General features: G+C 35.4%; 1 protein-coding gene across 3 annotated transcripts in view; it reads right to left on the bottom strand.

Annotated features, from left to right (window-relative positions):
- The window catches only part of LOC6038075, a 554,342-nt gene continuing 539,658 nt past the window's right edge, over nt 1–14,684 (bottom strand). For all 3 annotated transcript variants that reach the window (XM_038257659.1, XM_038257658.1, XM_038257657.1), the window contains 3 exons: nt 6,394–6,529; nt 5,660–6,286; nt 1–722 (listed from right to left, as the gene is read on the bottom strand). In XM_038257659.1, the coding sequence (XP_038113587.1) occupies nt 178–722; nt 5,660–6,286; nt 6,394–6,529 (1,308 nt within the window). In that variant the 3' untranslated portion in view covers nt 1–177. The remainder of the gene's footprint in view (nt 723–5,659; nt 6,287–6,393; nt 6,530–14,684) is intronic.

Raw genomic sequence — 14,684 nt, 5'->3', positions numbered from 1 at the left:
TTTTCCAAACATTCACACCAGCGTATATACTTGCACACCAACACAACCACAATTTGCCTACACTTTTCGAGTAACTACTTCTCTAGATAGGTAGAGAGAGTGAGTTAGTTGCGAGACTTATCAGAAAGGCAGTGTCTCTGCTCTACCGATCGACCCCTCCCACGTGGGGAACCCAGTTTAGCTATCTACTTCTTCAGACTCTTCGATAATTACTTCGTGAACACTGCTGCTGTGGCAGGACGACGACGACAGCAGGGGTGACTTTTGCGACGACGACGACGACGGACACATCCCCACGCCACTTCCGTCATTTGTCGTTGATGGTCCTGCACCGTTACAATTACTACCACTACTGCTACTACTAGGACCCCCGCCGGGTGGCCTCAGCTGGATGGGGACTACGGTAGGCACCTCCGCGGTACGGTTCAGCAGGTAGTCCAGATCGTGCGAGATCCGGTCCAGCATTCCTTCGATGGGCTCGCCCGTCTCCGTTATCGTTATCACTGGCGCTGGAGGGGGCTGCTGCTGCTGCACTTGGTCATTCGTCACCACCAGAATGCCGACTGTCGGAACGGCGGTGGCCGTGCACAGGGACGAAGGGGGTGAGGGAATGGCGAGCTGGACACCCGAAGCGGGATCTAGCACGGTGACCATCTTTTTGGGACCCAAACCGGAGGGGTCGCTTATTTCCAGCGCCTGGCTGCGGATGCCGATGATGCTGTCTGGAAGAGTTGGGATGTTTTGGAAGAATAAAAAAATATATTAGAAATTCACAGTCTTGTTTCAGCTTAGCACCTCAAATGGGGAAATCCCCAGGTTATAACTATATGAAGAACCATTCAAAAATCGGCAAAAATGTCAGAGCACACATTTTAACTTTTTTTTCTAAATCTATTTTCAGGGTTTTGAAATATACATTTTCATCTGTTAACAAAATAAATTTGAAGACATTTGGTTGAATCATTGCTGAGATCTAGCTATTTGAAGTTAGCAAGTTAAAAAAAAACTAACTTAATCCACCTATGTGGTTGGAGCCTTCCTCACTCATTACCAACAATGGGTGATATGATGGGATTGTATACAAATTTCATTTATTTTTAAGATCCGGAATAAAAAAGGACATAAATATCACTTAATTGACCATATCTCGAGACAGGGTTGCCAGATCTTCAATGTTTTGGATTGGTTGGAAAGTTCTTTTGATAACCTAACCAACAATGGGTCGGATGGTGGATCCGGACATTGTTTACATACATTTAAGTGAGATCCGGCTTCCAAAAAGTACGTCAATATCACTTAAGTGACCATATCTCGAGACAGGGTTGCCAGATCTTCAATGTTTTGTACTCGTTGGAAAGGTCTTTCAATAACCTAACCAACGATGGGTCGGATGATAGACTCGGACATAGTTTACATAAATTTAAGTAAGATCCGTTTATATGTGAAAACACATTTTTATACATAACTTTTGAACTACTTATCGAAACTTCAATCTGTATAAAACTCGATCTATGGGACCCTAAACCAAGTCAAATGCAATGAAATACATAAGGTCAAATAAATAAAAGATCGAATGCCAAAAGGTCGAAAGACATAAAGGTTGAATGGGCATACAGTATGTAAAAAAAGTATTTACACCCCTTGGGCACTATGCACATTTTGTGATGAAACATGTAAAAAAATTAAAATTTGACAGGAACCTAGTACTACGTTTTGTTCAGAAACTCATCCCAAACAATTTGCTACAAAAAGCTCATGAAAAGATGATTTCTATAAAAAGTTATATAACAAATACTATTACGAAAATAAAAAAGGTGCAAAAAAAGTTTGTACACCTTTGGAAAAATTAACACAAATAATGTTATTTGTTGACAAATCTCCATAAAATCCAGTCTCCCAACTCCAAATAGGCATCCTTGACTGATTAAAAAAATAATTTGGATTGAATATAAAGTTTACTAACTACTTAGTATAAAAGTTTATATAACTCTGGAAATTCTATATAAAACTTATCTAAACTTAATTTTGCAAACTTTTAATTCAACTAAATGTCAATATATTACCATAGAATTGCTAAATAAACATTTTGGAGTGGGTATAACACCGTTTTGGGGTATTTGTATCGATAGAATAGATTTTCGTTGGAATTTCGTACCAACCCGGAATTACGTCGTCGGAAAATCAGCCGGCATCCGAACCGGTCCACAATTCTTAAGTCAACCTATGTGGCATCGGAAAGGGCATAAAATTTCCGATCTTTTGATACCCATACATCTAGGTTTTCTATAAAACTTACGATTTTAAATACCTAGGTAAAAACGTTGTTATGGTTTTGTTTGAGCAATCTGCCAAAAAAGTATGGAATTTCGTAATTTTTGTTCTCGTGGATCAAACTTACTTTTTGCCCAGGTATTTAAAAACGTGAGTTTTATAGAAAACCTAGATGTATGGGTATCAAAGATCGGAAATTTTATGCCCTTTCGATGCCACATAGGTTGACTTCAGAATTATGGACCGGTTCGAATGCCGGCGGATTTTCCGACGACGTAATTCCGGGTTGGTACGAAATTCCAACGAAAAATCTATTCAATCGATACAAATACCCCAAAACGGTGTTATACCCACTCCAAAATGTTTATTTAGCAATTCTATGGTAATATATTGACATTTAGTTGAATTAAAAGTTTGCAAAATTAAGTTTAGATAAGTTTTATATAGAATTTCCAGAGTTATATAAACTTTTATACTAAGTAGTTAGTAAACTTTATATTCAATCCAAATCATTTTTAATCAGTCAAGGATGCCTATTTGGAGTTGGGAGACTGGATTTTATGGAGATTTGTCAACAAATAACATTATTTGTGTTAATTTTTCCAAAGGTGTACAAACTTTTTTTGCACCTTTTTTATTTTCGTAATAGTATTTGTTATATAACTTTTTATAGAAATCATCTTTTCATGAGCTTTTTGTAGCAAATTGTTTGGGATGAGTTTCTGAACAAAACGTAGTACTAGGTTCCTGTCAAATTTTAATTTTTTTACATGTTTCATCACAAAATGTGCATAGTGCCCAAGGGGTGTAAATACTTTTTTTACATACTGTAACGTTGAAAGGACAAATGTTCGAAAAAAAAATGTTTTTTTTTTCTAACAAAAAATAAAAACATGTGCAGAAATAGTCAGACTCCTTAGTTGTTTTTAAAAAGAGTACCGTAAACCGGGGTGACTTTGATAGGATTTCAATTTATTTTTGGAATATTTCCCAACTGGAAAAGTTATTCTCAAGATTATTATTTTTAAAACATGTACTGGGGTAGACCACACAAAGTCCATGCACTATTTCTGAAAAAAAGTTTTTCCTGTAATATTTAGAAAAATAGTTACGTTTAAAAATTCTCATTTTACATTCCGGGGTGACTTTGATAGTCATAGCTTTTCTTGTTAAAATCAGATTAAATGTATTGAAACTTTATTTTTACGTTAAAAATGTACCATCACTAAGGTTGCTGACATAGTTTCTAAGAAAAAAAATCTATGTTTATATTTAGTAAACTAAGTTTATAAGCTTTTCAGCAAAATTCATATAAATTTTAGGTAAAATTGTTAAAAAGTCGAAATTTTGCCTGAAATTTGTTAAATCTAGTGTTTTTCATAAAATTATCGATTCACATTTTATATGAAATTTGTTCAACTGAAATTGCCTATAAATTTTAAGATTTTTTTGAATTATGTTTCAAAAACATATATTATTTAATATTTACAAAATTATTTTACCTTCTCCTAGTGGAAAATTGTCCAACAGATCCGAAAATGCATTTCACTGCATTGCATTGACACTTTGAAAAGTTGGAATAATGCCTTGTATCAACATTTTCTCATTAATAGTTAACTAACTTTTTAAATTTTTCAATTCGTTACGAAACGTTCTTCTTGAGGTACTTTGAGTACTTCTCACTACGGTCAGTATAATTCCAAACCATTCCGTACGTATTTAATTTGTACTCTCCATTTTGTGGAAAAATCTCAAACCTATCAAAGTCACCCCAGCTATCAAAGTCACCCCGTTTTACGGTACTTCTATCATATTTTGTGAGCTTTTTCATTCTTAAAAAAACTATTTTTGCCTGTTGTAATATTTTAGAGTGTTTTCAATCTTTCAAACATGAGCAGTTCTTCAAATTAAAAGTCCAACATTTAAAAAATGGTGTAACTTGTTTCTAAATATATTTAAAGGCAACTTCATCTTGACTGCTTTCAAAAAAAAGACTGACTTCTAAAATATTTTATTTTTTAAAGTTTATGTCTCCCCCCTTTCAAAAATATCTCCATGTAATATATGGGTTTATGTTTTTTTTTCCAAAAATTCCTCTTATTTGGTTTTTTCAATCTTTTGTCATTCAACCATTCATTCGACGTTATGTCTTTTGACCTTTTGTCATACATTTGTTTTATCTCAATATAAATGTCAGAATTCAAATAATGCTGTTGCAGTAAAAACTTCGATTTTATAAAACTTGTTTATAAATACTGTTGAATTTATTCTTTTAGTTATGAAACAGGCAATCATTCTCTCGAATGTAGCTAAATTGGAGTAGCAGAACTCGAGTTTGAAGCTAACAATAATAATATATTTTATAAAAATTCGTATATATCATGATTCGAAGTTCTTTCGAAGACTTCCGGCTAAGCGAACTTCGGATAATCGAAACATTTAAATATTCAGAATTCTGATTTGGACATTTTATAATTTTCAAAATATTTTGATTCAAGGTCTTTAGATTTTTTTTTGATTTCACGTTGAAAATCGGACTACTAGTTTCATAGATATCGGCATCACAAATTAAATATAGTTTCGATGACACTTAAAAAAAATGTGTTATTATTTTATCATATTTGAGTGGCTGAAAAGACCAATCTTGAATGTTTCTTAGAATTTATAGGAAATTTTCTCAGCTCTATTAAAACATATTGTTTTTAATTGGGCAAAATTTTTGTATCTACAAAAGGATTGGACTAAGAACAACGGTCAATATGGAGACTTTTATGTAAATTTATTGTAAAATTATCTGGAGAATCGATTCCCACTATTGGTTATTCAAAATTTTGACGTTAAGACCACTTTTGAAAAAGTTTCAGTAAATGGTTTTTTGTATTTTTTAGGAGAGACAGACATACCATCTTGAATTTTTTGTGAGTTGTTTGGATATTTCCTCAAAAATTTGATACGAAAAAAAAATCGTTACATCACCTTAAAATTTGAATTTTAAACTTAAAAATCGAAAAATGTCATAAAAGTGGTGTGTTTTTTTAAGAATATTTTTTTCAGAAAGCCCGTCCAATTTCCTACAAGTTTGTCCTTGACCACTTTTTGATACGATGCAATTGTTTCGAGATCAAATTACAAAAAAACTTTAGTGCACTCTAAATTTTGCTGAAGAGAAAAAATATACCATGTACAATATTTTAGGGAAATTCAGAATCAACTTGTGCTCTGTAAAAAAATCCGTATTTATAGAATTTCAGTGTGCTATTTCATGGACGAAACGCATCCAATTAAAGAGCTCCCTTTTGTCCTTGCTTCGACCCCGCACGGTGATTTAATGAAGTTCATAAATATTCACCAGAAAATGTTTTCCGCCCTTATTTCCCAACAAACTAACCTTGCCCGACACCTTTCAGGATGTCCAGCCCGCTGACACCGACAAACTCGTTCGTTTCGGGCTGCAACAGCGGTTGAAGCTGCTGCTGCTGGACCAGGTACATCTGATGGCCGCCGTAGGCGTCCCGTAGTCCACCGGAGGTACAACTCATCTGCTGAATCTGCTGCTGCTGCTGGGCCCAATCGTATTGACCACCTGGGCCCAACCCAGCCGCCGAGGCGCCGGATGAAGGAGGCACTGCTGTCGTTGATATAATACTAGGATTCTCCACCGAGGACGAGGACACTGGCACTGACGGATGTCCTTGCTGTTGGAGCTCATAGCAGCGTGTTTTCGCGTTGAAGTTGCACAGTCCCGGCCCCGAGGCATTGACCACCGCCGGAGGACCCTCGTGGGACACAATGTTGCATATTCCACCGCCGACGCTGCCACCTCCGCCCATGTAGGTCTCCATGCTGTGCAGACACGGTTCGATTGTGGTGATGTGCGAGGTCAGCTGTTGTTGCTGCTGCTGCTGCTGCTGGGGTGAGGGCAGTATTGTCAGCGGAATTTTCGTTGTTTTCCCAGCGCCACCACCGGCCGAGGGCAGACATTCATTATCCTTATCTAGATCTTGGGTTGTATAAACTGTGAACGGGTTGTGTGTGAGAGAGAGATAGAGACATTGCAGTTAGTTATGCACCATTTAAAATAGAAGGGGGTGGACGGTTGGTGGAAAACGGAAGGATACTTACAACTTAACGGACTATTTATTGATCCCGAACAACAGTTATCTTCTAAACTATTTTTGGTACTAGATTTGCTACTGGTTGACTCCGACTCGTGCTTCACCTCAGCCTTTATCACGAAGCTGAACAGGATGCAGAAGCCCTGTTGAGAGAAAGAGATTGTTTCAATTATAGGTTTAAATATTGTTATTATTACATACGAATGGTTCTAACTAACTATAGAGAGAACAACAACGTACAATTTTGCACGCTGCTTTTATCGGAAATGTTACAGAGTATATTCTGAATCAATTCTCTTTTGTATTGTTTTAGAAATTTCTTGAAAAATCGAAAGTTGCTGGGAATTCTCGGGAAGTTGCGTCGTTTAATTACGAAAATTTCAGTACACCATATTCTTTATTAAAGTAGCCATTTTAAAACGATTCTCGATGTACGCAACTTTTTCTAAATCATGACATAAAAATGAGTATGGCTACCAACTCTTGCTGACCAAAAATTCGTATACTTTACCGACATGACAACATGGTATAACAAAAAATGTCAAGGAAATATTAAGATAAATTTGGAATATGGGAATTAGATATGTTTTTGTTAAACGTTTAAAAGTTTACGAAATACCAAGTTTGCTTTTACGAATAATATCGTTGTCAGTGTTTTCACGAAAATATTTTTAGAGCTTTTATTGGAAAGGTCCTATAAATACAAGCACAACACAAAGTTTTCACAAGCTTTAGAAAGCATTTGATCTTTTATTTGATAAATATGTTTTGTAAAGAATTTGAAAAGAACAATTATTGACAATCAAGTTTGAACTGAGGAAAACCCGGAAAATTATGCATCTCTTTAAAATCAAATCAAATTCAAATTATTCGCTCTACAGCATTGCCTTGGCGTTCTCGATTGCGAGATTCCTACTTGAAACTAGGTGTCCGAAGGTTTGGTTGTTGAGGCAACTGCAAACTTCTTTTTACACCTTAGCTTCCATCCACCCCGGGATTCGAACTGACGACCTTTGGATTGTTAGTCCAACTGCCTACCAGCGACTTCACCTAGGCAGGACCCAGGGAGACAATTCCTACACCTGGACAGAGCTATCGACCTAACCCTTTAGGTTAGACCGGGGCAAACATTTACTTCCCAATCCGACGGAAGGCGTGGTCAGACAAATCTCGTCTCGAAAAATGCCACCGGGACCGTCTGGGATCAAACCCAAGCCGACTATGTGAGAGGCAACCACGCTTACCCTTACACCACGGTTCCAGTTAAATAAAAATGTCTAATTAGCAAAAGCTTTGACCCAATCAAAAAAGCAATGATTTTTTTTTAATTTGTTAAAATTCCGTACAAATCCAAACTATGCGGAAAATTCCGTACAAAAATTCCGGCCTGTTTAAAATCCGCGGAGAGGGTCGAAAATCCGTACGGTAACGAAAAAATCCGTACAGTTGGTAGTCTCAAGTATGTCCATGACCTAAATTGAGAATATGACTTAAATTAAGGGGGTTACATACAAGTAGAAAATCACCAAAATTCATGTTACAGAAAATTTATTCAATCCACTAAAAAGATGATTTTCAATCACAGTTTTATGAAGATATTACATGATTAAACTGAGTAAGAGTCGATTTAAGATCAAGATTTTGCCATGCGCAAAGCGGACTGTCAAACTTTGTGAGCGTTTTTCTCAAAACACCGAGTTGATTTACCGGTGCCACGATATCTCGAGATGGGATGAACCAAATTGGCTGAAATTTGAAGTGAAGACTCCCAAGACATATCCTGTGTGCATGACGAAGCCCGATTTTTAAATTTTGCTTTTTTTTAAATACAAAAATCAAATTACTGACAATTTTTTATATGAAAAACATAAAACTATTTTTATCTATTTTTTAAATAAATTTTTGAAAATTGGCCTTCGTCATGCACATGGGAATAGTTTGACGAGTCTTCACCAAAATTTTGAGTCGATTTGGTCAGGGCAGTGTTGAGATATCGTGGCAAAAAAACGGATGGGCGACATATTGAGAAACAGTCTAAGCCCAAGTTGCCTAGGAATCGATAATTGGGAATAGAACCAATTACACCTGAACTCACCACCGAGCTCACCACCATGGCAGCCGTCCATTGCCGGCCGCTTCCATCTCCACCGCGCACCAGGGACAAGGAAAGGGATTTGGAAGACGGGAAGTGTTGATGCTCCACTTTTTTCAGAGTATTAAGGGAAAATCTCCACGGTATCCTCAAGTAAGTATTGCTTGGAGTTGGACGGATTTTGGGAAGGTGAATGGTTTGAGGAGCCACCCTAGGCGAGTGGTAACGACCGTTTTGCATTGTTGTTCGAATTCTTCGTGTGTTCTCATTTCTAATGGAGAAGCTTTCATTTTTTCTCATCTCTTATTGAAGAATGCAAAAACTAGAGGTGGGAAAACAAAGAGCGAACGAACCGTGGCTCCGGTCTTTTGGAAGAACCGTTTCAAGATGGCATGATTTTTGTTATAAATAATATAATTTATTTAATTTCCAAAAAAATGTAGTACTAAATTTGTTTTTGAGAATTGCATATGCAATTTCAAATATTTCAATGCTTATAAAAATTAATCCCAAAAGTAAATGATTTTCTTAACGAACAGAAAAAAACTTTTCATTGTGCACCTGATTGTATATTAAAGTATTACCGGAATACAAATTTGAGTATATCAAATTGCATAAGTTATAAAATATTACCAAAAATCTACTGAATAGTTTAGAGATTTTGGAAAAAACATCCTTTTGTCCGATTAAAGTTTAGCGTTTATAGACTTTATCGATTAAATCAGAATGTAGAAAAGAGGCCACAGAATATTTTCTCCAAATAAAATATCAGCATTAGTTCTATTCTTGCAGAAATAAACGCAATTTTAACATTAATAGCAGTTTTTCCAGCTTCCCTAGATCTATGTTTGGATGCCAATCAATTACTCGAATGTTTAGGTTCGAGTAGAAATTTTGACATAGAGACCACCAAGACCTGTGGTTTTCAAGGGCATCTTCTCGGTTTTCAGTTTTAATTGTTTTTATCAAATAATTTATAAAAGTCCAATGTGAAATAACTTATAAAATCACACGATTCTTTAAAAAACTATTTCATCAACATTCTGAAAAAGAGCGACAGAGCCGTTAAAAAGAGCGGCTCTTTTTAATGAGCGAACAAAAATGAGCGGCTCCTAAAAAAGAACGGTTTTGCCCACCTCTAGCAAAAACCTTAAACAAATATCTGGGGTGAATTGGGACCACAGTCTGATTAGAGACAGCAGGTTTTCAGAGCACATGGAAACTTAACATTTTTAAATCAATACACGGGTCATTCCGGGTCAACTGGTTACCGATTTGGACAAAACTTCATCTCGTCGCCATCGTGCTAACTTGTCGTACGTGCATTTTGGGCCAAATTGAGTTAAGAACGCCATTTTGAGCAGCTCACAATCCCTCACTTTTTGACCTTCACAGATCCCCAAAATTCGATTTCAATCCTGAGATATTCAACAAAAACCGAAAAAACTCCGTGCATTTTTGTCACTTTACATATGAAAGTAATTTCAATCTTGTCGTGCTATCTTGTCACTCCTTGAAAATTGATGTAAGTGCGACAAAAGGCCAAAGGAATTTCAGGCCAGGAAAGTCAGGATGCGTTTGTCGCACGTACAAGCTAGACTACCGTAAACATTTGTAATTATAACTCGGGACTCCAGCAACCAACTTCAACCAAACTTCTGGACAATGCACAGAATGGTCAGCCAAACAAAACGTGTTTGTTATTGTTTACATTGCGTGCTCTCGTTTTTGTATATTCAAGGTCAAACATTAAAACGCGTTTTTCTCGGAACGTCAAAATGGCGGGTGCAACAAGATAGCACGACGACGTCGATCTGGCGATAGTTAACTGAAATCCCAAGTTTGGTGCCGATCGGACCATCCCTCTTTCTTTGGCGCCGCTCTCTTTTTTAACGATTTAAAAAAAACTTTTTATTCTTTTACTCGTTACTTTCCAACTATAAGACCAAAAGAAATAATTCTGGTTGCATTTTATAGGATATTATTAATTTATTTAAAATAAAATATCAACCCTCAAATGCCTACTTATATTGTTTTTCTGCATTTTATGGCTAAAAACGTTATTTTCACCAATTCTTCCTATTTATATATATTATATGTTATCACCATCGTGTTCCCCGGAAAATTTTAAATATTAGTCAACGCATATCTCAAACTAAACCAAACCATTAAAAAGAAACAGCCTTTCAAACAGTAAACTCTGAATTTTCTATGCAAAACTGGTCCATGTGCATTAGCCTGTCCCATTTTGAGGTCATGTCGAGGAATTTCAGGTGCTCACTTCTTAAATGGTAGATTATGATGTTAGGAACAATGTTTTCTTAGACAAGAAAAAATAATAAAATACTTTCTCGCACCCCCTAGTCGATTTACTGAAAAAGTCACTTTTTTGAACAAATTTTCTAAAATCGCTTGGAATCAATACAAAAACTGTTTCGATCAGGTGTGTATTATCTTCAAACGATAGGTTTTTGTCCATAGATTAAGATGCACTATCAATATTGGACGAAAATTTAAGTTTTTGGACTCTCCCAGGCGGATTTGTGTCGAAAAAATCGCATTTTTTCGAAACTTTTTTCAGAAATGTTCATTTAATTCAGGGTAGCCTATTTTTCCCAGTGAAACCAATACGTGCAGCTTGTAGGAAATTTCATGGCGAACATTTTTCTCTCTGAGAAAATGCAATTTCGACACTCCAGAGCCAAGATATTTGAGTTTTAGTGAGGAAAAAAGTGCCAATTTTCAAAATTTCTCAGAATTCTGAAGCAAGGCCTACTAATTACACGATGTAGCAAGCACATGTCTCAAAGGTCAGGGTATGCTTTTATAGTAATTTTGGCCGCTGAATCCGAATCTGAAATCAAATTTCGTGCAAACAGTGATGTTTTGGAGCTACACCCTTTTGGAATGTTATTTGCGTGTTTAAGAGGCAGTTTTTGTAAATATTGCTCGGTTTGTTCTAGAGTCGTATCGAGGTGCTCCGATTTGGATGAAACTTTCAGCGTTTGTTTGTCTATACATGAGATAAACTCATGCCAAAAATGAGCCCTCTAAGACAAAGGGAAGTGGGATAAAACGGGCATTGAAGATTGAGGTCCAAAAAACATAAAAAATCTTAAAATTGCTCGTATTTAAGTAAAACTTCATCAATTTCAACTATCTTAGATGCATTTGAATGGTCTTTTGAAGCACTTCAAAATGAGCCATAGACATCCAAGATTGGTTTAACTTTTTCTCATAGCTTTTGCAAATTACTGTTAAAAATTGTTTTTTTTAAACCTCAATATATTTTTGCAACAGCCTCCAACACCCATACTCTTTTAGTTCAAGTTAGGGAATTTCATGGACTATAAGCCTACGGTAATAACTTTTTTGGCCAATCGCAGTTTTTCTCATAGTTTTTCGATTTTTCTATAACAAACATTTTACAATGTTAGTTATTGTCCTGTTGTTTAGTCTCACTTTTGTCATATTCGAAATCCTCGGAAAATTCAAACTCCAAACTGGCATGAGTTCATCTCATGTATAGACAAACAAACGCTGAAAGTTTCATCCAAATCGGAGCACCTTGATACGACAACAAACCGAGCAATATTTACAAAAACTACCTCTTAAACACGCAAATAACATTCCAAAAGGGTGTAGCTCCAAAACATCACTGTTTGCACGAAATTTGATTTCAGATTCGGATTCAGCGGCCAAAATTACTATAAAAGCATACCCTGACCTTTGAGACATATGCTTGCTACATCGTGTAATTAGTAGGCCTTGCTTCAGAATTCTGAGAAATTTTGAAAATTGGCACTTTTTCCTCACTAAAACTCAAATATCTCGGCTCTGGAGTGTCGAAATTGCATTTTCTCAGAGAGAAAATGTTCGCCATGAAATTTCCTACAAGCTGCACGTATTGGTTTTACTGGGAAAAATAGGCTACCCTAAATTAAATGAACATTTCTGAAAAAGTTTCGAAAAAATGCGATTTTTCGACACAAATCCGCCTGGGAGAGTCCAAAACTTAAATTTTCGTCCAATATTGATAGTGCATCTTAATCTATGGACAAAACCTATCGTTTGAAGATAATACACACCTGATCGAAACAGTTTTTGTATTGATTCCAAGCGATTTTAGAAAATTTGTTCAAAAAAGTGACTTTTTTCAGTAAATCGACTAGGGGGTGCGAGAAAGTATTTTATTATTTTTTCTTGTCTAAGAAAACATTGTTCCTAACATCATAATCTACCATTTAAGAAGTGAGCACCTGAAATTCCTCGACATGACCTCAAAATGGGACAGGCTAATGTGCATGCTTTTGCGTGTGATTTTATCTGAGTTTTTGTGCTGTACACATATATTTACAGACATATTTTTTATTGGACTATTTTTTATCACAAGAACAAAAAGGTTTTTAAAATATTTTTCGAAACTATTTATTTTTGAAACAAGCAAATCTCATCATATATTAATTTAAAATTCTCTTTCAATAACATGCAATAAAACAATTTTAAATATAGATTTCTAGAGCTTGTTTCTATCTGTGTCTAGTTTTACCCTGGGTGATGAATAGAGAGAATCCGTAACGTGATTTTCGAATGTTCCCATTTTGTTTTTATCTACAAAGTAGGCGGCTGTTCAAGCACAAGCATGACTTTTTTCTTACTGGTAAATGAGCTCTTTTATTATCAGTGGTATGTGTTTTATTTTGTCTAGTTTTCATTTTTACATTTTTTTTGCTGGAAAATTGTGTGTGTTTTCAAGTTTCGGTCGGTTAGAAAAGTTTTTTTACGGGTGACGAAGAACTGCGGCGAGAGTGTCATTCTGCGATGTCGCAGATAAATTCCCTGGCTAATTTTGGAATCTTGCAGCTCTTTCTGTTCCAGCAACAAAACATCACTAATTTTAGCGAAGATTTTTACAAGCCCAGTTGATACAATGTTCAATGATCGATAACAATACTCTCTACTTTTGGCGAACAGTAAATTGGTTCCGCTTTGACAGTTCAAAATTGAGGCCGTTTTGCAAAACACTATTCAGCACCCAGGTTTTACCCTTTCATTACCTTTTCCCTCCTTTTAAGTTCCTTGTTCAACATGTGCTTTCAAAATTCACAACTCTAAGCTTTAGTCTGTTGCCCTGTTTGCACTTCGAACCATTCGTCACGACAAGTTGACGAGACTTTTCATATTGAGCAATTCTCTACGAAATCGGTATTTTTTCTTAATTTTTAATTTTTGTATTTTTTAATCCGACTGAAACTTTTTTGGTGCCTTCGGTATGCCCAAAGAAGCCATTTTGCACAATTAGTTTGTCCATATAATTTTCCATACAAATTTGGCAGCTGGCCATACAAAAATAATGTATGAAAATTCAAAAATCTGTATCTTTTGAAGGAATTTTTTGATCGATTTGGTGTCTTCGGCAAAGTTGTAGGTATTTAGGACTACACTGGAAAAAAATGATACGCGGTAAAAAAAAATTGGTGATTTTTTATTTAACTTTTTGTCACTAAAACTGGATTTGCAAAAAAACACTATATTTATTTTTTTTTCATTTTTTGATATGTTTTAGAGGACATCAAATGCCAACTTTTCAGAAATTTCCAGGTTGTGTAAAAAATCTTTGAGCAAGTTATAAATTTTTGAATCAATACTATTTTTTTTCAAAAAATTGAAAAATTGGTCGCAAAAATTTTTCGACTTCATTTTTCGATGTAAAATCAAATTTGCAATCAAAATGTACTTAAGTGAAATTTTGATAAAGTGCACCGTTTTCAAGTTAAATCCATTTTCAGGTGACTTTTTTGAAAATAGTCGCAGTTTTCATTTTTTTAAATGAGTGCACAAGTTTGCACACTTTTGTAAAAAATATTTTTGAAGAGCTGAGAAAATTCTCTACATTTAGCACTTTTGAACTTTGTTGATACGACCCTTAGTTGCTGAGATATTCCCATGCAACGGTTAAAAAACAGGAAAATTGATGTTTTCTAAGTCTCACCCAAACAACACACCATTTTCTAATGTCGATATCTCAGCAACTAATGGTCCGATTTATAATGTTGAAATATAAAATATTCGTGAAATTTTTCGATCTTTTCGAAAAAAATATTTTCAAAATTTTTAAACCAAGACTAACATTTCAAAATGGCAAAACATTCAATGTTACGCCCTTTTAAAATGTTTGTCTTTTTTGGCAAATCAAGTTGAATAAA

Source organism: Culex quinquefasciatus, chromosome 2 (assembly GCF_015732765.1).
Source record: "Culex quinquefasciatus strain JHB chromosome 2, VPISU_Cqui_1.0_pri_paternal, whole genome shotgun sequence".
Lineage (NCBI taxonomy): Eukaryota > Metazoa > Arthropoda > Insecta > Diptera > Culicidae > Culex > Culex quinquefasciatus.
Note: the sequence above shows the minus strand (reverse complement) of the source record. Positions and strands in the feature narration are given on the sequence as shown.